This window comes from Paramormyrops kingsleyae, chromosome 5, assembly GCF_048594095.1.
Source record: "Paramormyrops kingsleyae isolate MSU_618 chromosome 5, PKINGS_0.4, whole genome shotgun sequence".
NCBI lineage: Eukaryota > Metazoa > Chordata > Actinopteri > Osteoglossiformes > Mormyridae > Paramormyrops > Paramormyrops kingsleyae.
The window spans coordinates 24,479,397-24,493,618 of record NC_132801.1 but is presented as its reverse complement, the minus strand read 5'-3'; the positions used below and the strand labels follow the sequence as shown (position 1 = coordinate 24,493,618).

Here is a 14,222-nt window from a genome sequence, read left to right as displayed (position 1 = left end):
CTCTAATAGATTTTTTTCGAAAATGTGTTTTTATGCAAACGCATTACAGCACACTTTTCGACTTTTTCATTAAGTAGGCCTAACATAAATAAGCACAAAAAGGTATATTTTCCATGCCTTTAATATTATCATTGTGTGTTAAGAAACATCTTGTTTAGAGAAATGGTATGTGAATGAAGGTAATACAGTTACTGTACTATTTTCTATCAATATAAAAGTATAACTTAATAAAAATGATTTTAGGAAGTATATTCTACCTCAAGCTTGACATATATATTTGGCCAGATGCAGTACATAATTTGTATACCGAACGAAACGACAAAACTGTATGATGTCATTTTCACTTTTATGCAGTATCTGAGCGAACAATAAAAAGGCTGCATTACTGACTTGTTTATGGTAGCACAGACTGGTAAATGCATTAAGCTAAAGGAAAAATTATGTCACTAAATGTAGCGCTAACTTAGCTGGCTTACTATTTTAAGGATATTGCAAATATATAAGCTATTGCAGAAATGTCCTCTAAACAAATTACCATTAACAACTTTCTAAAAGAAATTTTAGTTTAGTCGCCAATGAGTTCTTTGGATATTTGCTAAGGGGTGAGTTGTACATAGGCTATATATCTCTCCAATAAGTCCTCTCACATTTTTCCATTGTACCAACCCACACATTTGCAAACGTCTTGTATTTGTGTCCTATATATATTAAACTGCTGGTCAGGAAATTATTCTGGATTAATTTGTAAGGTTTGGGAGGAATATCCAAAAATGTTTGACAAACAGTTCTTAAAATGAGGTGTTTTAGGATATTTTTAAAGGAAAATGTATTGCATGGTATCCTCTTCTGCAACTCTAAATACATTTGAATCAATATTAGAATTTAGTGATTATTGTCAACACACCACAGCACACAACAACGAAACGTGTCCTCTACATTTGACCCATATGTGACTTTCGTGACATAGCAGAGGGCAGCTAATTCAGCACCAGGGGCGCAGTACCTTACTCAGGGTACCTCAGTGGTGCCTTGCTGGTCGGGGATTTGAACCTGCAATCTTTCAATTACAAGTGTGCTTCCCTAACCATCAAGCCACCACTGCCCGCAATATAAAGATTATAGTCACCAAAACTGTACACAGTACAATATAGCTGTTTATATAAACTGAATATGGCCATAATTAACGTATATTGTACAGTGAGTATGTTTTAGCCTTAAACATTTACTTAACCCGTCGGTTGTTTACATTGAAGGTTAAAAGCAAGTCAGCGCTGCTCTGCTCATTCAGTGTTGCATGAACTGAGTTGTTGCCCTAGCTGGGTAAGTTTGACTGGCCCAAGGCTGTGAAGGTCTAGCCCAGCTGGAGCACATGGTGCCGTACTGAGGTTCTTATTATGACTGAGGGTGCGGTGGATCTCTTGCTGGAGATAGATAAACAATATCTAGCTTTATAGAGACCTGGGGGGCAGCGTTGTCTTTTGGGGCTACTGGGAATTAACCCACAGCATTGTGGCTTCAGGGGATATTGAAACTGAGGTTAACAAAGCAAAAAAAAGTAAAAATATAAGCTAGAAAAGAAGCTCTTTGAACCACATCAATGTCCCCGGCCCCTCCCCCCATTTACTCCTTATTCATCCCGCACCCCCAACCTCTATAATCTCTAGGAAAACTGAATGGATCAAGTGGAAATGTGAAAGCCAATAAATGTGTTGGGTCCTTATCATGACACATAACTGTTCATTTATTGTACATTTCCACTTATATGCCAGTTTGTACCATCATTCCCCGCCCCTTAGGTGGTTAACGGTATCTTTCTGTGCATGTTTTAAAATGACATCTAGATTTTTTATGCTCTTCATATGTCTAAATATTTATGTTCTATTTCTAGGGTGACCAGATAATCCATGTCAGGGAGGACACTTTGAGTTACTTCGGGTTTTACAAGCTACTTTCAAATTAAAAGGCTCCTGTGCTCGGCTAAATAGTTCAGCTCTTCTTGTGCTTTGACTGGTTTGGCCACAGACAGACACTTTTAGAGTTACTGTTTTCACAAGACCAATATCTTCAACAGCTGCTCTTTCCTTCCTCTCCTGCCACATAGCTCTTCTGCTTAATATTTTGGGCAGTTTGTCTCAAAATGAAATCAGATGTAGATTTTCATCCATATATTTTTTTGTTAATCAGAAATATGATTAATCGGTAAAACTTTGAGGGCAGAAATAATACAATATTACACTATTACTTATGTATTAATTAACCACAAACTAAGTCTTAGTTACATACTGATCTCATGTTAATTTATCATTAATGAATCATGACATTTTATCAAGCAATTAGTGTATCTGTTACTATATTTAATTCTCTAAAACCTTTGTGAACTATTGAAGGAACAAGTAATGAATAACACAAATGAAATACTGATCTCAGGCTTGTTCATCGTTAATGAATCATGACTCATTTTCTCAAGTAGCAACTGTATTTGTTTATGATTTGTACTTCAGTAGTAAATGAGTTAATGCTAAGTATTTGTGCCCAGTCAGGCAAAGTGCTACCAATTTCTCAAATACTTTTTGACTTATCTCATTCACAAGGTCAAATGTTATCTGCAGTCACCCTTTGCCACTACTAACTCACCCCCAATTTTGGGGTGAGTTGTTTAAAACTTTGATCAGTTCCAATTCCTCACTCATACAACATGTCTACAAAATTTGAAAAAGATCCTTCAAATACTTTTCGTTTATCACCCTGTCTGGGCTGGCGCTGTCTGACTCCGCCCTTTGTGTCCCTTCCCCATTTGGCCAGCAGGCGTCACTGGTCATCCTGCTGTCCCTCTCCCTTGTGTACCCTTAAAACCTTGCGTGTTTTCATTGCTTCCTGAATTGCTGCATAGCTTAGTGGGCTGAGTGTGTGGTTCTTGCTGGGAACCAACTTCACTTGTTTGTTATCGGATTTTGTTCCCCCAGGGGTTATTTTCTGTCTTAGTTTTCCTGCCCTTTGTTTGCCCTCCTTGTGTTCTGTTCTGGCTTTGTCTTGCACCTTTTGATCCTGTGATTAGCTTTACTTTGTATCCCTAGTGTCAAATTAATGTCTGCTACTTTGATGTCTGTTTGGTTCTGTGTTGCTCTTTGTCAATTTGCCCAACCTGTTGCCAGTTTTCCCAGTGCCAGTGCTTGTTAATTGTTCCACTTGTTGCTCGTTGTCCTACGTCCTCAGTGATTGGTTAATTGTCTTACATTTCTTACCTGCCCTCTCGTTAGCCCAATTGCCTATTGTATTTAAGTGCCTGCCCTGGCTTGGTTCTTTAGTCTGTCTTTGTGTGCTATGTTCCTGCATGTCAGTCATGCTCATGTTACAGAGTCTTGTTACTTTGCCTGTTTTCTAAGCTCTGTTTCCTGTGTTGCTGGGTCCCCTTTGAAGGTTTATTTATGGTTCTGTGTGTATTATTTGGTTCTGACCCCTTGTGGTCCTTTAATTTTCTGGTTTCCCTTTTGTTTTGTTTTATTTTTAATTAAACTAAACTAAACTCCTTCTGTCTCAGAGTGGGTTGTCACCTCATTTCTGTTCAGCCATGTTCAGTCCTGATAGCTAACGAGACATAGTGTCTGATGCATGCCATGTGATGAAGGGCACTTGATTCTTTTGAGTGCCTTATCAAGTGTGTTAGTGAGGGACATCTATGAGGGAGGAATGAATGGAGTATTTCTATTCAAGCCAACAGGTATTAAACCATCATTTGTCATAATAAGCTGTTGATGCTAATCAAATTTTCCACTATTACTTATTGCTCAAAAGCAGAAGATAGGGACAGAGGTGGAGGGGACAGGTTTGTCTCAGAAAAGTCTCTAAGAGTGTCTAATTAAGCACATATCTTGGAGGTCTAGTCAGAACAATTGTGCTATGTGTTCATATAACCAGGTAGGCAATAAGTAATGCAAAGTCAAGTGTAATGAATCTTAATTTGAAACAAAACCAGTAAGTCATAGAACAAAGGTAATACAAAGAAGAATCAAACTCCAAAAATCCATAGTTAAAACAGGCAGTATGTTTCGGGTCCAGTAAAATGGAGAAAGTATCCAAACTGAAGGCTTGACACTAAGAACAGGAATACAGAGATTTCAACTGATCAGTCATAAACAGGGTAAAGAAATTACCACTAAGTACAGTGCAAACACACAATACCTCACAAAAACAAAGACTAAAAATACCTCACCAGTAAATGACCTCGTGTTACACTTGCATGGATCCATTGTTGGACAAACAGAAATGACTAAATAAATCTACAAAAAAGGCTTCTATATGACAGTAGTATGGCAATTATAAAAATTATAGAAAAATAATTTTGTTTATTTTAAAAATTGGCATGGCTTGATGACTTTGCAGCCATCTGTAACGATGGGTTCAAGGTCTAGTTTAAACGTAGCTTTAGCTGGGCCTGTCAAGCCTGGGAAAAAGCAAGATGGTGACTGGAAATATGACACCAAACACTGCAACCCAATATTAAAAGACTCTCAAATCAACAACAGAAAACACAAATAAGAACTAATGAATAAAGCTACTGCCTATGTTTAATTTAACACTCAACACTTGACACTCAACACTCAAAGATAACCAAGGTAAAAAAGCAGTAATACCTGACCATGCCAGCTGCAGAAATAATCCATCGACTTTCTAAAAGTCAATGTGCAGTTTAGGAGGCCCCAGGATGATGTTCATCAGGATGATGTTGATGGTGTAGCTGCTGCAGATGTTTCCAAACAGCATCTTCTGCATATTCAGGCCAAACTTCAGGAAACAAAATTCCATTCAACCATTCTTTACGACCACTCGTCCAGTACAGGGTTGTGGTGAGGCTGGAACATAAAAGCCAGACTTGATCACAGTAGATTCAACTAAATGATAAAGTTAACAGATTCAAAACTAAGCCAACTTAAAGCCTCAGAGTAATTGTAACTACTGCACAAGAGTAACAAATCAGGAATGCTTAGTTAATGATGCAAAAACAGTTTAGCAAGATACAATCCTTATTTATCATGTAACACGCAATGCACACAGACTGAAGTAGATTAAAATGTTAAGCACTTAAGTGGAAGGTCTTAGTACCTCACTTGGGTGATATAATATCACCATTAAAATTAATGGATTTTCATGTCATTTGTATCAATGTTCATCCAGTTCATCCAACAGCACAGTATTATTTCTTGTTCCTATTCATGTATCTCCTACGCAGTTCTGGTCAACCCATCTGGTGTGGGGGGGTGTACACACGCTAATGGTAATCCTAACATGAAGTATTTGATTTCCATTTCCTGCACAGTATTGCTTGTCTGCTGTTAAGGATTAAATATACTCCCTCTGCTATTCTTGTTCTCTCAACTGTGTGACACAGTGTTACCAAGCAGTGAGGTGCGCAGTGTCCATTCTTTCTTAGGTCAGTCTTCTTTTGTCTTCACTGTTATTAGCTGTAAGTGGGGGCGTATCAGTACCCCCTGACAAAATCTCGCCTCGGGCTCTCTGCTAGGGTTGCCACTTTGCAAAGAAATATGGGATGCCACCCTTTGATGATGAAATTTTGCAGGGAGAGGGCTGTTCCCCACGGTAACATTGTCCGTAGTGTAACAGTGTATAGCATTTTATTCTATAATGTTCCTTGCTGTGTATAATTCATAATTTGATCTACCCAGGAGCCCCTATAGTGCTGGATGAATCTGCCAGGGTGTCCATGCCCCTCTGTTGGCCCTGGTATAAGGGTAAGGCTGTTTCTCAGAGTTTATTCCCTCTGCACTGTCTGTAGGAATTTGGGATAACCTATTATATTTCTTCTTGCTGTTCTACTCTCCTGCCATGCTCCAACAACGTGCTATAAATATTTAAAGTAAATCTCCTTTGATTAATTAGAGACTGATTTCAGTATGGCTATCTTCCTGACTACCTTAAATAGGATACTCGTGAAAAAAATTGTTGTGTACGGTAATTGTTGTGGTGATCAGAACAGTTCAGGCCCCATCTAGTGGTCACTATATGTAACGGAAACCCAGTAAGCGCAGCTTCATCATCTATCACGACATGTACTTCAGGTGGGGAAAAGAAACACATGCCAGTGCCCCCCATGTTATTCAGACTTTTACGCAGCTTGTGAGAGGGATCTGTATGCAAGAAACGTTCCTGGTGTTCTGAGGAGAAAATCAAAAATGCAGGGTCCTTAGGAAATGTTTTACTAATTCTGGAGCCTTAGGCTATATTGTTTATTCTGCCTATAGCTTGAGCTGGTCCTGGCATCAGCTCAATTCAATCACTGCAGCATAAACACATCTTAAGCTTTCCCCTCCCCTAGTCCGGGCTATGGCAGTCTAGAATATTGCACCAACCGCCCCTTATGGTCAGACAAGCAGTCAGTGCTATTGTATCTTACTCAACACACTGCTGTGAGACTTGTCATAATCCTGTCTGTATGGTCCCACATCTAATCCCTCCTGGTTTCCTTTAATAGCTGGGTCAAGTGCAAAACTCCGCTATTGACCTTCCAGATTGCAGTTCCACCAATACATCATCCATACCCACTTACCCAGTATATGGTCACAATGAGCCTATAACCAAGCCCAGCAAGCCCAGGGTAGAAGGTAGAGGTCAGAGTGAATACAGGAGCTTAACAAAATACACAACTCATCAGGATCTCTGGGATCTACTGAATCTATATAGGGTCAGAAACTACAGGGGAATCCCTTTTTGACTCTGGTCCCACAGGGATGTCGGTCCCCTGCCTGGATACAGGACTTCACATCCACTGTCAAATCTCATAAAAATATGTGACCCTTCATATAAATAAATGTGTACGGAAGTGTAAAAGTGACAAACGAAACTTAAAAAAAAAACAATGTTAGCTGGAGGTGTCGAATAATGTTGTTTTGGCATACAAAATGTGTTACATTAAAAACAATACACAGAAAAATTTAAACTGGAAAGGTTTTTGTTTGTTATTTTTAAATCATGTGTTGTTGTTTTTTTATATATGTTTTTAATATCGTTGATCAATTCTAGGTATAGGCTGCTGGAAGAAGAGCCTGCCTCATTTGTTCCAGAAATGTCTAACATTTGTGTGAATCATCCTCTCACATAAAATTGCAAAATGAAGTCATGGATTAAGGCCAATGCTTGCAATGACTAATCAGAACACCCACAGCAATTTTTGTGACAAAACTAATTCTTTAACTGACTGGATGCCTGTAGTTAATAAGTAGTTACTTACTCAACGTTACATTCTTACACTGTGTTCCCCTTTATTGCTTATGAATGTAATTATTCAGGTCATTTATGATATGGATGAAGACAGCACGAACTGAATGTACAGTTTCAATTTAAGTTATTCGGAATACAAGTATAATAACTATGTCAGATATTTCAAAATACTTGGCCTCCTTAAAAGAATAGGCCAAGAAGCTTCAGCTTCAATCAAACACTTCCCCCGGGGTGCTCAACATTGCCGATTTAATACTTTATGTCTCCATTGCCCTTCCTTACCCTTATTAACACTGAACTGATTTTCCAGTCAGATCATCAGTATAAAATAGTGTTATTCTCTGGTATGAATGATTCAGAATTCAGAATGATACATTGCTGTATAAAAAAACATCAGTAGAACAATATAAGACGTTTTCAAAAAGTGTTTTAGTTACTAACCAGGAAAATGGGCAATGTTAATATGATACTGAGTTAAATTATGTAATTGCTGAAGATTTTAGCTGCAGATTCATGTTGAGAATCTCCCATTCCACCACATCCCAGAGGAGCAATACGCTGGATTCAGATCTGACGACTGGGGAGGCCACTGAAGTACACAGAACTCTTTGTCATATTCATGGAACTGGTTTCAGATTCTGTTGGAAATGGCCAATAGTAAACTGTGGCCGTACAGAAATGCACATGGTCATTAACAATATTCAGGTAGGCTGTGGCATGTAAACAATGCTTGATTGTTATTAGGCAGCCCAATGTGTACCAATATAACATCCACCACATCGTTACAGTACATCACCACACCACCACCAGCCTGAACAACTGAGGTCTGGTTGAATCCATTGGTTGGAGTCATGCTGGTTACGCCAATCCGTCTGCATGCAGAAATCAAGATTCATCAGACTAGGCAACAAGCTGTCGCGTTTCACTGAGCCTGTGCACACTGTAGCTTCAGTTTCCTTTTCTTAGCTGACAGGGACCTGATGTAACTTTTTACTGTTGTAGCCCATCCAGCTCAAAATATGGTGTCATGCAAAGAGAGGTTACCAGATTTACCGTAGCCCTCCTGTCAGCTTGAAATCCCAGGAGACCAGCAGTTACTGAAATACTCAAGCCGTCCCATCTGGCACCAACAACCACATTTCCCCCCACTATGATGTTGGATATAATCATCACCCAAAGCTCTTGGCTACACGATTTTATACACTGAGCTGCTGGCACATGATTGGCTGATTATTGCATGAATGAGCAGGTGAACAGCTTTTCCTAATAAAATGAACAGTGCATGAATGTGAATTATATATGTATATATAATATTTATTACATTTTAATATAATTTATATAATTCAAATTATATGTATGTTTCATATATTAATTTAAATACTTGCACACTTGCATATACTTTCATTTAGTAGTCAATAAATGGCAGCTGTTCCAAATTTCCACTTTCCACCTTGCCCTAATCCAACAGAGATGGGGCCAATTAACTTACTGTGTACAAAGAATGTTCAAATTTACACATTTAAGATGTGAAGGACACAGAACACTAGATATAATTTATAAAAATGTTATACATGTTCTAATCCATTCCAGGGTAGGTTAAATAGCACCAAAATTATGCATAAAGTGTTGAAAATAAACAGATTAAATTACCCTGCATAATTTTACATCTTTCATGCAACACATGTAAAACAAATCCACACATCTGTCATTCTCCACAGTCTGAAAATGACGAGAAATATTTCCAAGGGGTTCTTGCTAGTGTGATATATAAAAAATGACGCAATACATAATAAATTCTATACCTATAACATACTCTTTATACTGGCGTGTTTCAAGTTCAAAGGTTTAAAGTCTGAAGCCTTACATTAAAAAAAAAAAACTGTAAATTAAAATCTGTTTTTTTAGTTTTGAACGTCAAATAATCATGGAGAAAAGTGTGATTTCTTCCCTTGAGTCAGCTGACAACCTCAGAAAAGAGTCCCGGTCTGAAAGTCAGACTGGAGTTTCTGATTTCTCTCTGTTGGCCCTGTGACCTTTGACCTTGGTTCTTCTCTGTCTGTAGTTCAGTACCGGGGTTCGTTGACTTTACTTTAAAAAAAGAAAAAGTGAGTGGATTTCTCAAGGCAACTGGGGTTAGAGGTCACAGCATAAAGAATACACGCCTCACACAGCATGACATCTTCCAGCACCGGGGTTCTCTGAGCTAAGACCGTATGCTTGATTGTGCGCTACCGTGGGAAGGGGTGTCACAGGAGGTGTCGCGGGAGGTGTCGCAGCATCTTGATTTCGCCCGCAACCTCCTCCGCCAGGCACCCCTCCCTCACCTCTCCTCCACCAGCCTCTTGAGATGTGCTACCACGTCCTCACCGCTGACCCAAGGCACCATGGCAGCCTTGAAACCTGGAGGCTCGCCCTGCTGAGTCGCTGTGATCATCTTGTGCATGGGGTAGCCTTCCCGCGGAAAGGCCACGTCGCTGGGCCCCAGGGCCAGTGAGGGACAGAAGTCGTTGGCACCATCTCCCACATAGCAGACCCTCTGGAAAGGGCACCCGCGCTCCTTAGTCCGGCGTGCTAGGTAGTCCTGCAGAATCACCTGCTTACACATGTTGTCTGGACAGCTGGGGCAGTTGTGAGAGTGGTAGGGCAGAAGCTGCAGCTGGCCCTTGGTGTTAATACTGGCTGGATTGGTGAAGATCTTAAGGAAGAGCTGGCGTGCGCCAGCCCTATGAAGCCACGCTTCAATGAAGTACATGTTGGCATCGGATACCAGCACCGTCTCAAAGTCCTGGGGGTGAGCCTGAAGGAACTGGAAAAGATTGAGGATGCCAGGCGAGGGGGGGATTTGTTCAACGGCCGAGCGGATGGCTTCTACGGACACGCCCTGTTCCGCCATGTAGGCCAACACGCGATGCGTGTTCTCATTGAAGTGTCCCGGACGGAATGAGTCCTTCAGCCAATCGGGCAGTTGCTTCCCTGGCGCTACCTGCACCACGGCGTCGTCGCTGTTCATGTGCACAATGGTCTCGTCGAAGTCGAAGATGATGAGGAAGCGTGAGCTCATGCCACTGGGGGCGCTCTGGTCCTCCATGCTGTCTGAATGCAAGGAGACCTCGCCTAGAGAGAGGATCGAAACGTACAGCTTCTGTCATGGCACAAATGCATTTCATTCTCTTAAAAGTTCTCCCCTTTCTGACACATCTCCTTTTCATGTGGTGCCTAGAAGACCAGATCTATAAATCGTGTGAGGGATAAGGACACAAACAGAACAGAGACTGAAGATGGAGTACACAAGTTCTCAATATGAACATATATGCTCCATATACTTGGCTAGCTGTAAATGTATTTTAGCTGACATATGGTGCAGGACAGGGGCAAGACAGGGGGCAGGGGACAGGAGATGGGCAAGACAGGGGGCAGGGGACAGGAGATGGGCAAGACAGGGGGCAGGGGACAGGAGATGGGCAAGACAGGGGGCAGGGGACAGGAGATGGGCAAGACAAGGGGCAGGGGACAGGAGATGGGCAGGACAGGGGGCAGGACAGGGGGCAGGACAAAGGGCAGGGTAGGGGGCAGGGCAGAGGGCAGGGGTGGGGCAGGACAAGGGGCAGGGCAGGGGCAGGACAGGGGCAGGACAGGGGTGGGGGTAGGGCAGGGGACAGGAGATGAGCAGGACAGGGGGCAGGACAAAGGGCAGGGTAGGGGGCAGGACAGGGGACAGGACAGGAGGCAGGGGTAGGGCAGGGGGCAGGACAGGGGTGGGGGCAGGACAGGGCTATCCATCTGATGTACTGATGGATCAATGGCTGTGAGCCGGCAAAAATTATTTTGGGGGACCACCACCACAAATCGGCAAAATATATTGCTCAGGAACATTTATCATAGGAACCATCATCCCAGCAAAAGTTATTGCGTAGGGGACCCCACACCCCCTGGCAAAATTTGAGTGATTGACTTCCTCCAGAGGGGTGAGCATTAATAAAGTGACCCTTGTAAACCCGATCTATTCACATATAACTATTCAAAACACATGGGTGGATAGAAAATGTCATTTTTGCTACTATCCTGCAGCTTCTTGAAGAGAAATTAAACCATTGCATTTGTACAAATTAAATAAATGTCATTAGCGTCTACGTATGAATTTAAAATAGCAAGTCTAATTTTTATTTTTTTATATGACCAACTAAAAATTATTCTAGATTACTGTAAAGATGAAATACTCCAGACTCCTAGTGTTAAATCTGCCTTCTCCAGACTGTTAAGAGTCTGAACCAAAATGCACAAGCAACCATACACTCAAAACTTAAAAGGGAGATTTTAAAAGGATAGGCCACGAAATGGGACGAAATAAAACACCGCAATGCCCAATTTTCTAGCAATAAACGAACACCACTGGACGTTAACCGACTTGAAGCCGGTAAGGTTACAAACCGTTTTTACTTTCCGGAGCTAGAGCGCCACACTGCGGTAAGGTAAAGAAGTGGCGACTGGACGGAACACGAGAGCAGCCTCGGCAAATAAATACGAGCGCGATCATCAGGACTGCAGTCGCCGGGAGTGTTTAACCCGCTCGGCCGGGTACTGAGCGCGGAGTCCGAGGCTCAGACAGAAAGAGTCGAAATAAAATCTTGCGTCGCCGCTTTCACAGGACACAGTTCCATCAAGTGAGGGAACACTGAAAAGGTGGGTACATAAAAAAACCGTGAAGCGATCACAGATGAATCCGACAATGACATTAAGACACTGCAATGTTACTCGATCTGGTCAAGGTTATTTTAAGCACGCTTCTCATTTTCATTACGTACGTTACTTATTAGAGTAAATAAGATTATAAATATTGCATGGAAACGAAATAGCACATAGGTTAAAAATTTACTACAAGATGTAATGCAATAGATCTCGAACAGCCTAAATATATTTTACTGATACTAGTTTATTGAAAGAGAGACAGTGGGACAGTAACGCTGCTTCAGAATGGAAATGTCAACACCTTCAATGCATTATCAGAACCAATGATACACGTGTTTATCTTATTATGAAACATTACTAAAATGTGCTAATATTAATGCTATTAAGGGGCGAAAATCTTTTAAAAGTTGCCACTCCGGCTCAGCGTATAGGCGGACACGTGTGGTCAGACATGCCATTACTGTGTGAGGACAATTTGCACTGCGGTAGCGGTCACTGCAGTAAGCTAATTCAGCCTGTACCGCAATTACCCGCATAGCTGGGTCTGCGGATTAGAGGTAGCCTGTAAATGTTGTACCCCGCTTTTTAAAGCGCACTTAATGAATAAATAAATGAACTTTAAAGCGGTACGCTGATGTAATCATAGGTATAAATTATAAATAAATCCTTATAGTTACCCTAAATAAAACAGCCTTAATCCCAGAACTGCGGAGTCCGGGACAACTGCGGAATTAAAAAGAAATAAAGAAAGAAAGGAGGAAAACAAAGCTGAATAAAATACACATTCTAACATATTAGCCATAATATTCATTTCAGTCCCGTTACACTACACGCACAAGGAGAAAAGTGCATTTAGAGAGATATATTTTTTTTTGTCCCGGTTCGGTTTAAGCTACGAAGAAACCCCCTGTTCCTTAAATCACTCACTTTTCTTTCGTGCGAAATCACTGAGGAATATCCATACCTTGGACACGGGTATATTTCTCCAGCTGGAACAGGGTATTTTCGGCCCTGTAATATGGACTGTCAAAGCGGCACAGTGCGGGGCTGTACCGATGACGTCTTGGGGCAACGGGCCAATGAGGCGCGCTGCTATCCCTACTACTTAAAGGGTCTTTGTGGTCATGCGTTTATTATCAAAGCCGCTGATTTTTTATTTTTTTTGATGGTCATTTAAGTACTTCAGTTAAAATGTATATACTTAACCTAATATCGCTATAACTAAACATATTAAAATATGGCATTACAAACAGTTACTGGAGAAGTATTCTTACTCTAAATCAGTTTCCTTGGCTGTAGGAAACTGTACCTTTTAAGCTACAGAAATGGACTCTGAGGAACATTTCTGTACCATTGATTGAACATTATTGCTGTTTGTACCTTTGGGAGTCCATTTTTTGCACTTTAAAAGGTACAATTACCAGAGTATAGCCCCAGTGACAAGCAAATGTACAAATTTTTGCCCGTTTTTCTGTGTGAATATTAGGGTGTTGGGATCAGAACTAGTTAATTAGTTGGTCAGAATTAGAAATGGTTTGTATTACTTAATTACTTCTAGTATTTCAATTATTTAGTTATTATTATTATTATTATTATTATTATTTTAGTTCTAGACTTTTTAAAATATAGCTGGTGTTGTCTGTTTTTCACCATCTGCTAATTTGATGTAATTCTTCTTCTTATTATTATTATTAATAATGTTGTTCCTAATGTTTATTATTCCATTAATGCTCCATAATATTATTTTTCAGGACTGTGTTTGTACACTGTAATTTTTCATTTGTCTACACTATGTGTACCGTCTTTGCACCTTGTCTGTTTTGCACTATATGTAATTTCATCTGCGCTCAATGTACTTGCTGCTGCATGCTCAAGAATTTCCCTCTGAGATCAATAAAGTTCATCTGATCTAACCTAAGTATATTTTAATGACGATTTAAAACTATGGTATCAAACGTTTGTACTCCATTTTGCTTGCATCCATAAGTGAGCTGTGTTTGTGAGCCACAGTTTACTTAGTTTGGAGAGGAAGGGAAGATAGTATAAAGAAGGAAGCCTCCTGCAGCCTGTTTATTGCATGCGACTAGCATTGTTTGTTTGTAGTCACTATGAAAACACAGTTTGCTCTGTATAATGGAGATACCCACGGAAGCGGTTTTGCCTTTATGGAGTGTTCTTGCACATTCAGTCCTGCCTGAGGCAGCTGTCCAGAAGTTAGCGCTTTGTCTGAGTGGGAGATGTACAGAGTACTACAACAGCCACTAGCAAGTCTGCTTTGAAGCCCTGCTTTACTGTTTAGATGG

General features: G+C 40.7%; 1 protein-coding gene across 4 annotated transcripts; it reads right to left on the bottom strand.

Moving 5' to 3' along the window:
* Positions 1 to 8,526: 8,526 nt before the first annotated feature.
* On the bottom strand, positions 8,527 to 12,980 carry LOC111856092 (probable phosphatase phospho1). Of its 4 annotated transcripts, none has more exons than XM_023835757.2 (3): positions 12,847 to 12,967; positions 12,597 to 12,642; positions 8,527 to 10,347 (listed from the first exon to the last, which is right to left on the bottom strand). In XM_023835757.2, the coding sequence occupies exon 3, from the start codon at positions 10,319 to 10,321 to the stop codon at positions 9,554 to 9,556; it is 768 nt and encodes a 255-aa protein (XP_023691525.2). In that variant the 5' UTR covers positions 10,322 to 10,347; positions 12,597 to 12,642; positions 12,847 to 12,967; the 3' UTR covers positions 8,527 to 9,553. The 4 variants fall into 4 exon arrangements, with proteins under 4 accessions (XP_023691525.2, XP_023691526.2, XP_023691524.2 ...); XM_023835758.2 differs by having other exon boundaries at positions 12,884 to 12,930; XM_023835756.2 differs by lacking the exon at positions 12,597 to 12,642 and having other exon boundaries at positions 12,884 to 12,980.
* Between the last annotated feature and the right edge of the window lie 1,242 nt (positions 12,981 to 14,222).

Bases quoted from the DNA above. Each gene is read 5' to 3' on its own strand.
- LOC111856092 (XM_023835756.2), bottom strand. From the start codon at position 10,321: ATGGAGGACCAGAGCGCCCCCAGTGGCATGAGCTCACGCTTCCTCATC.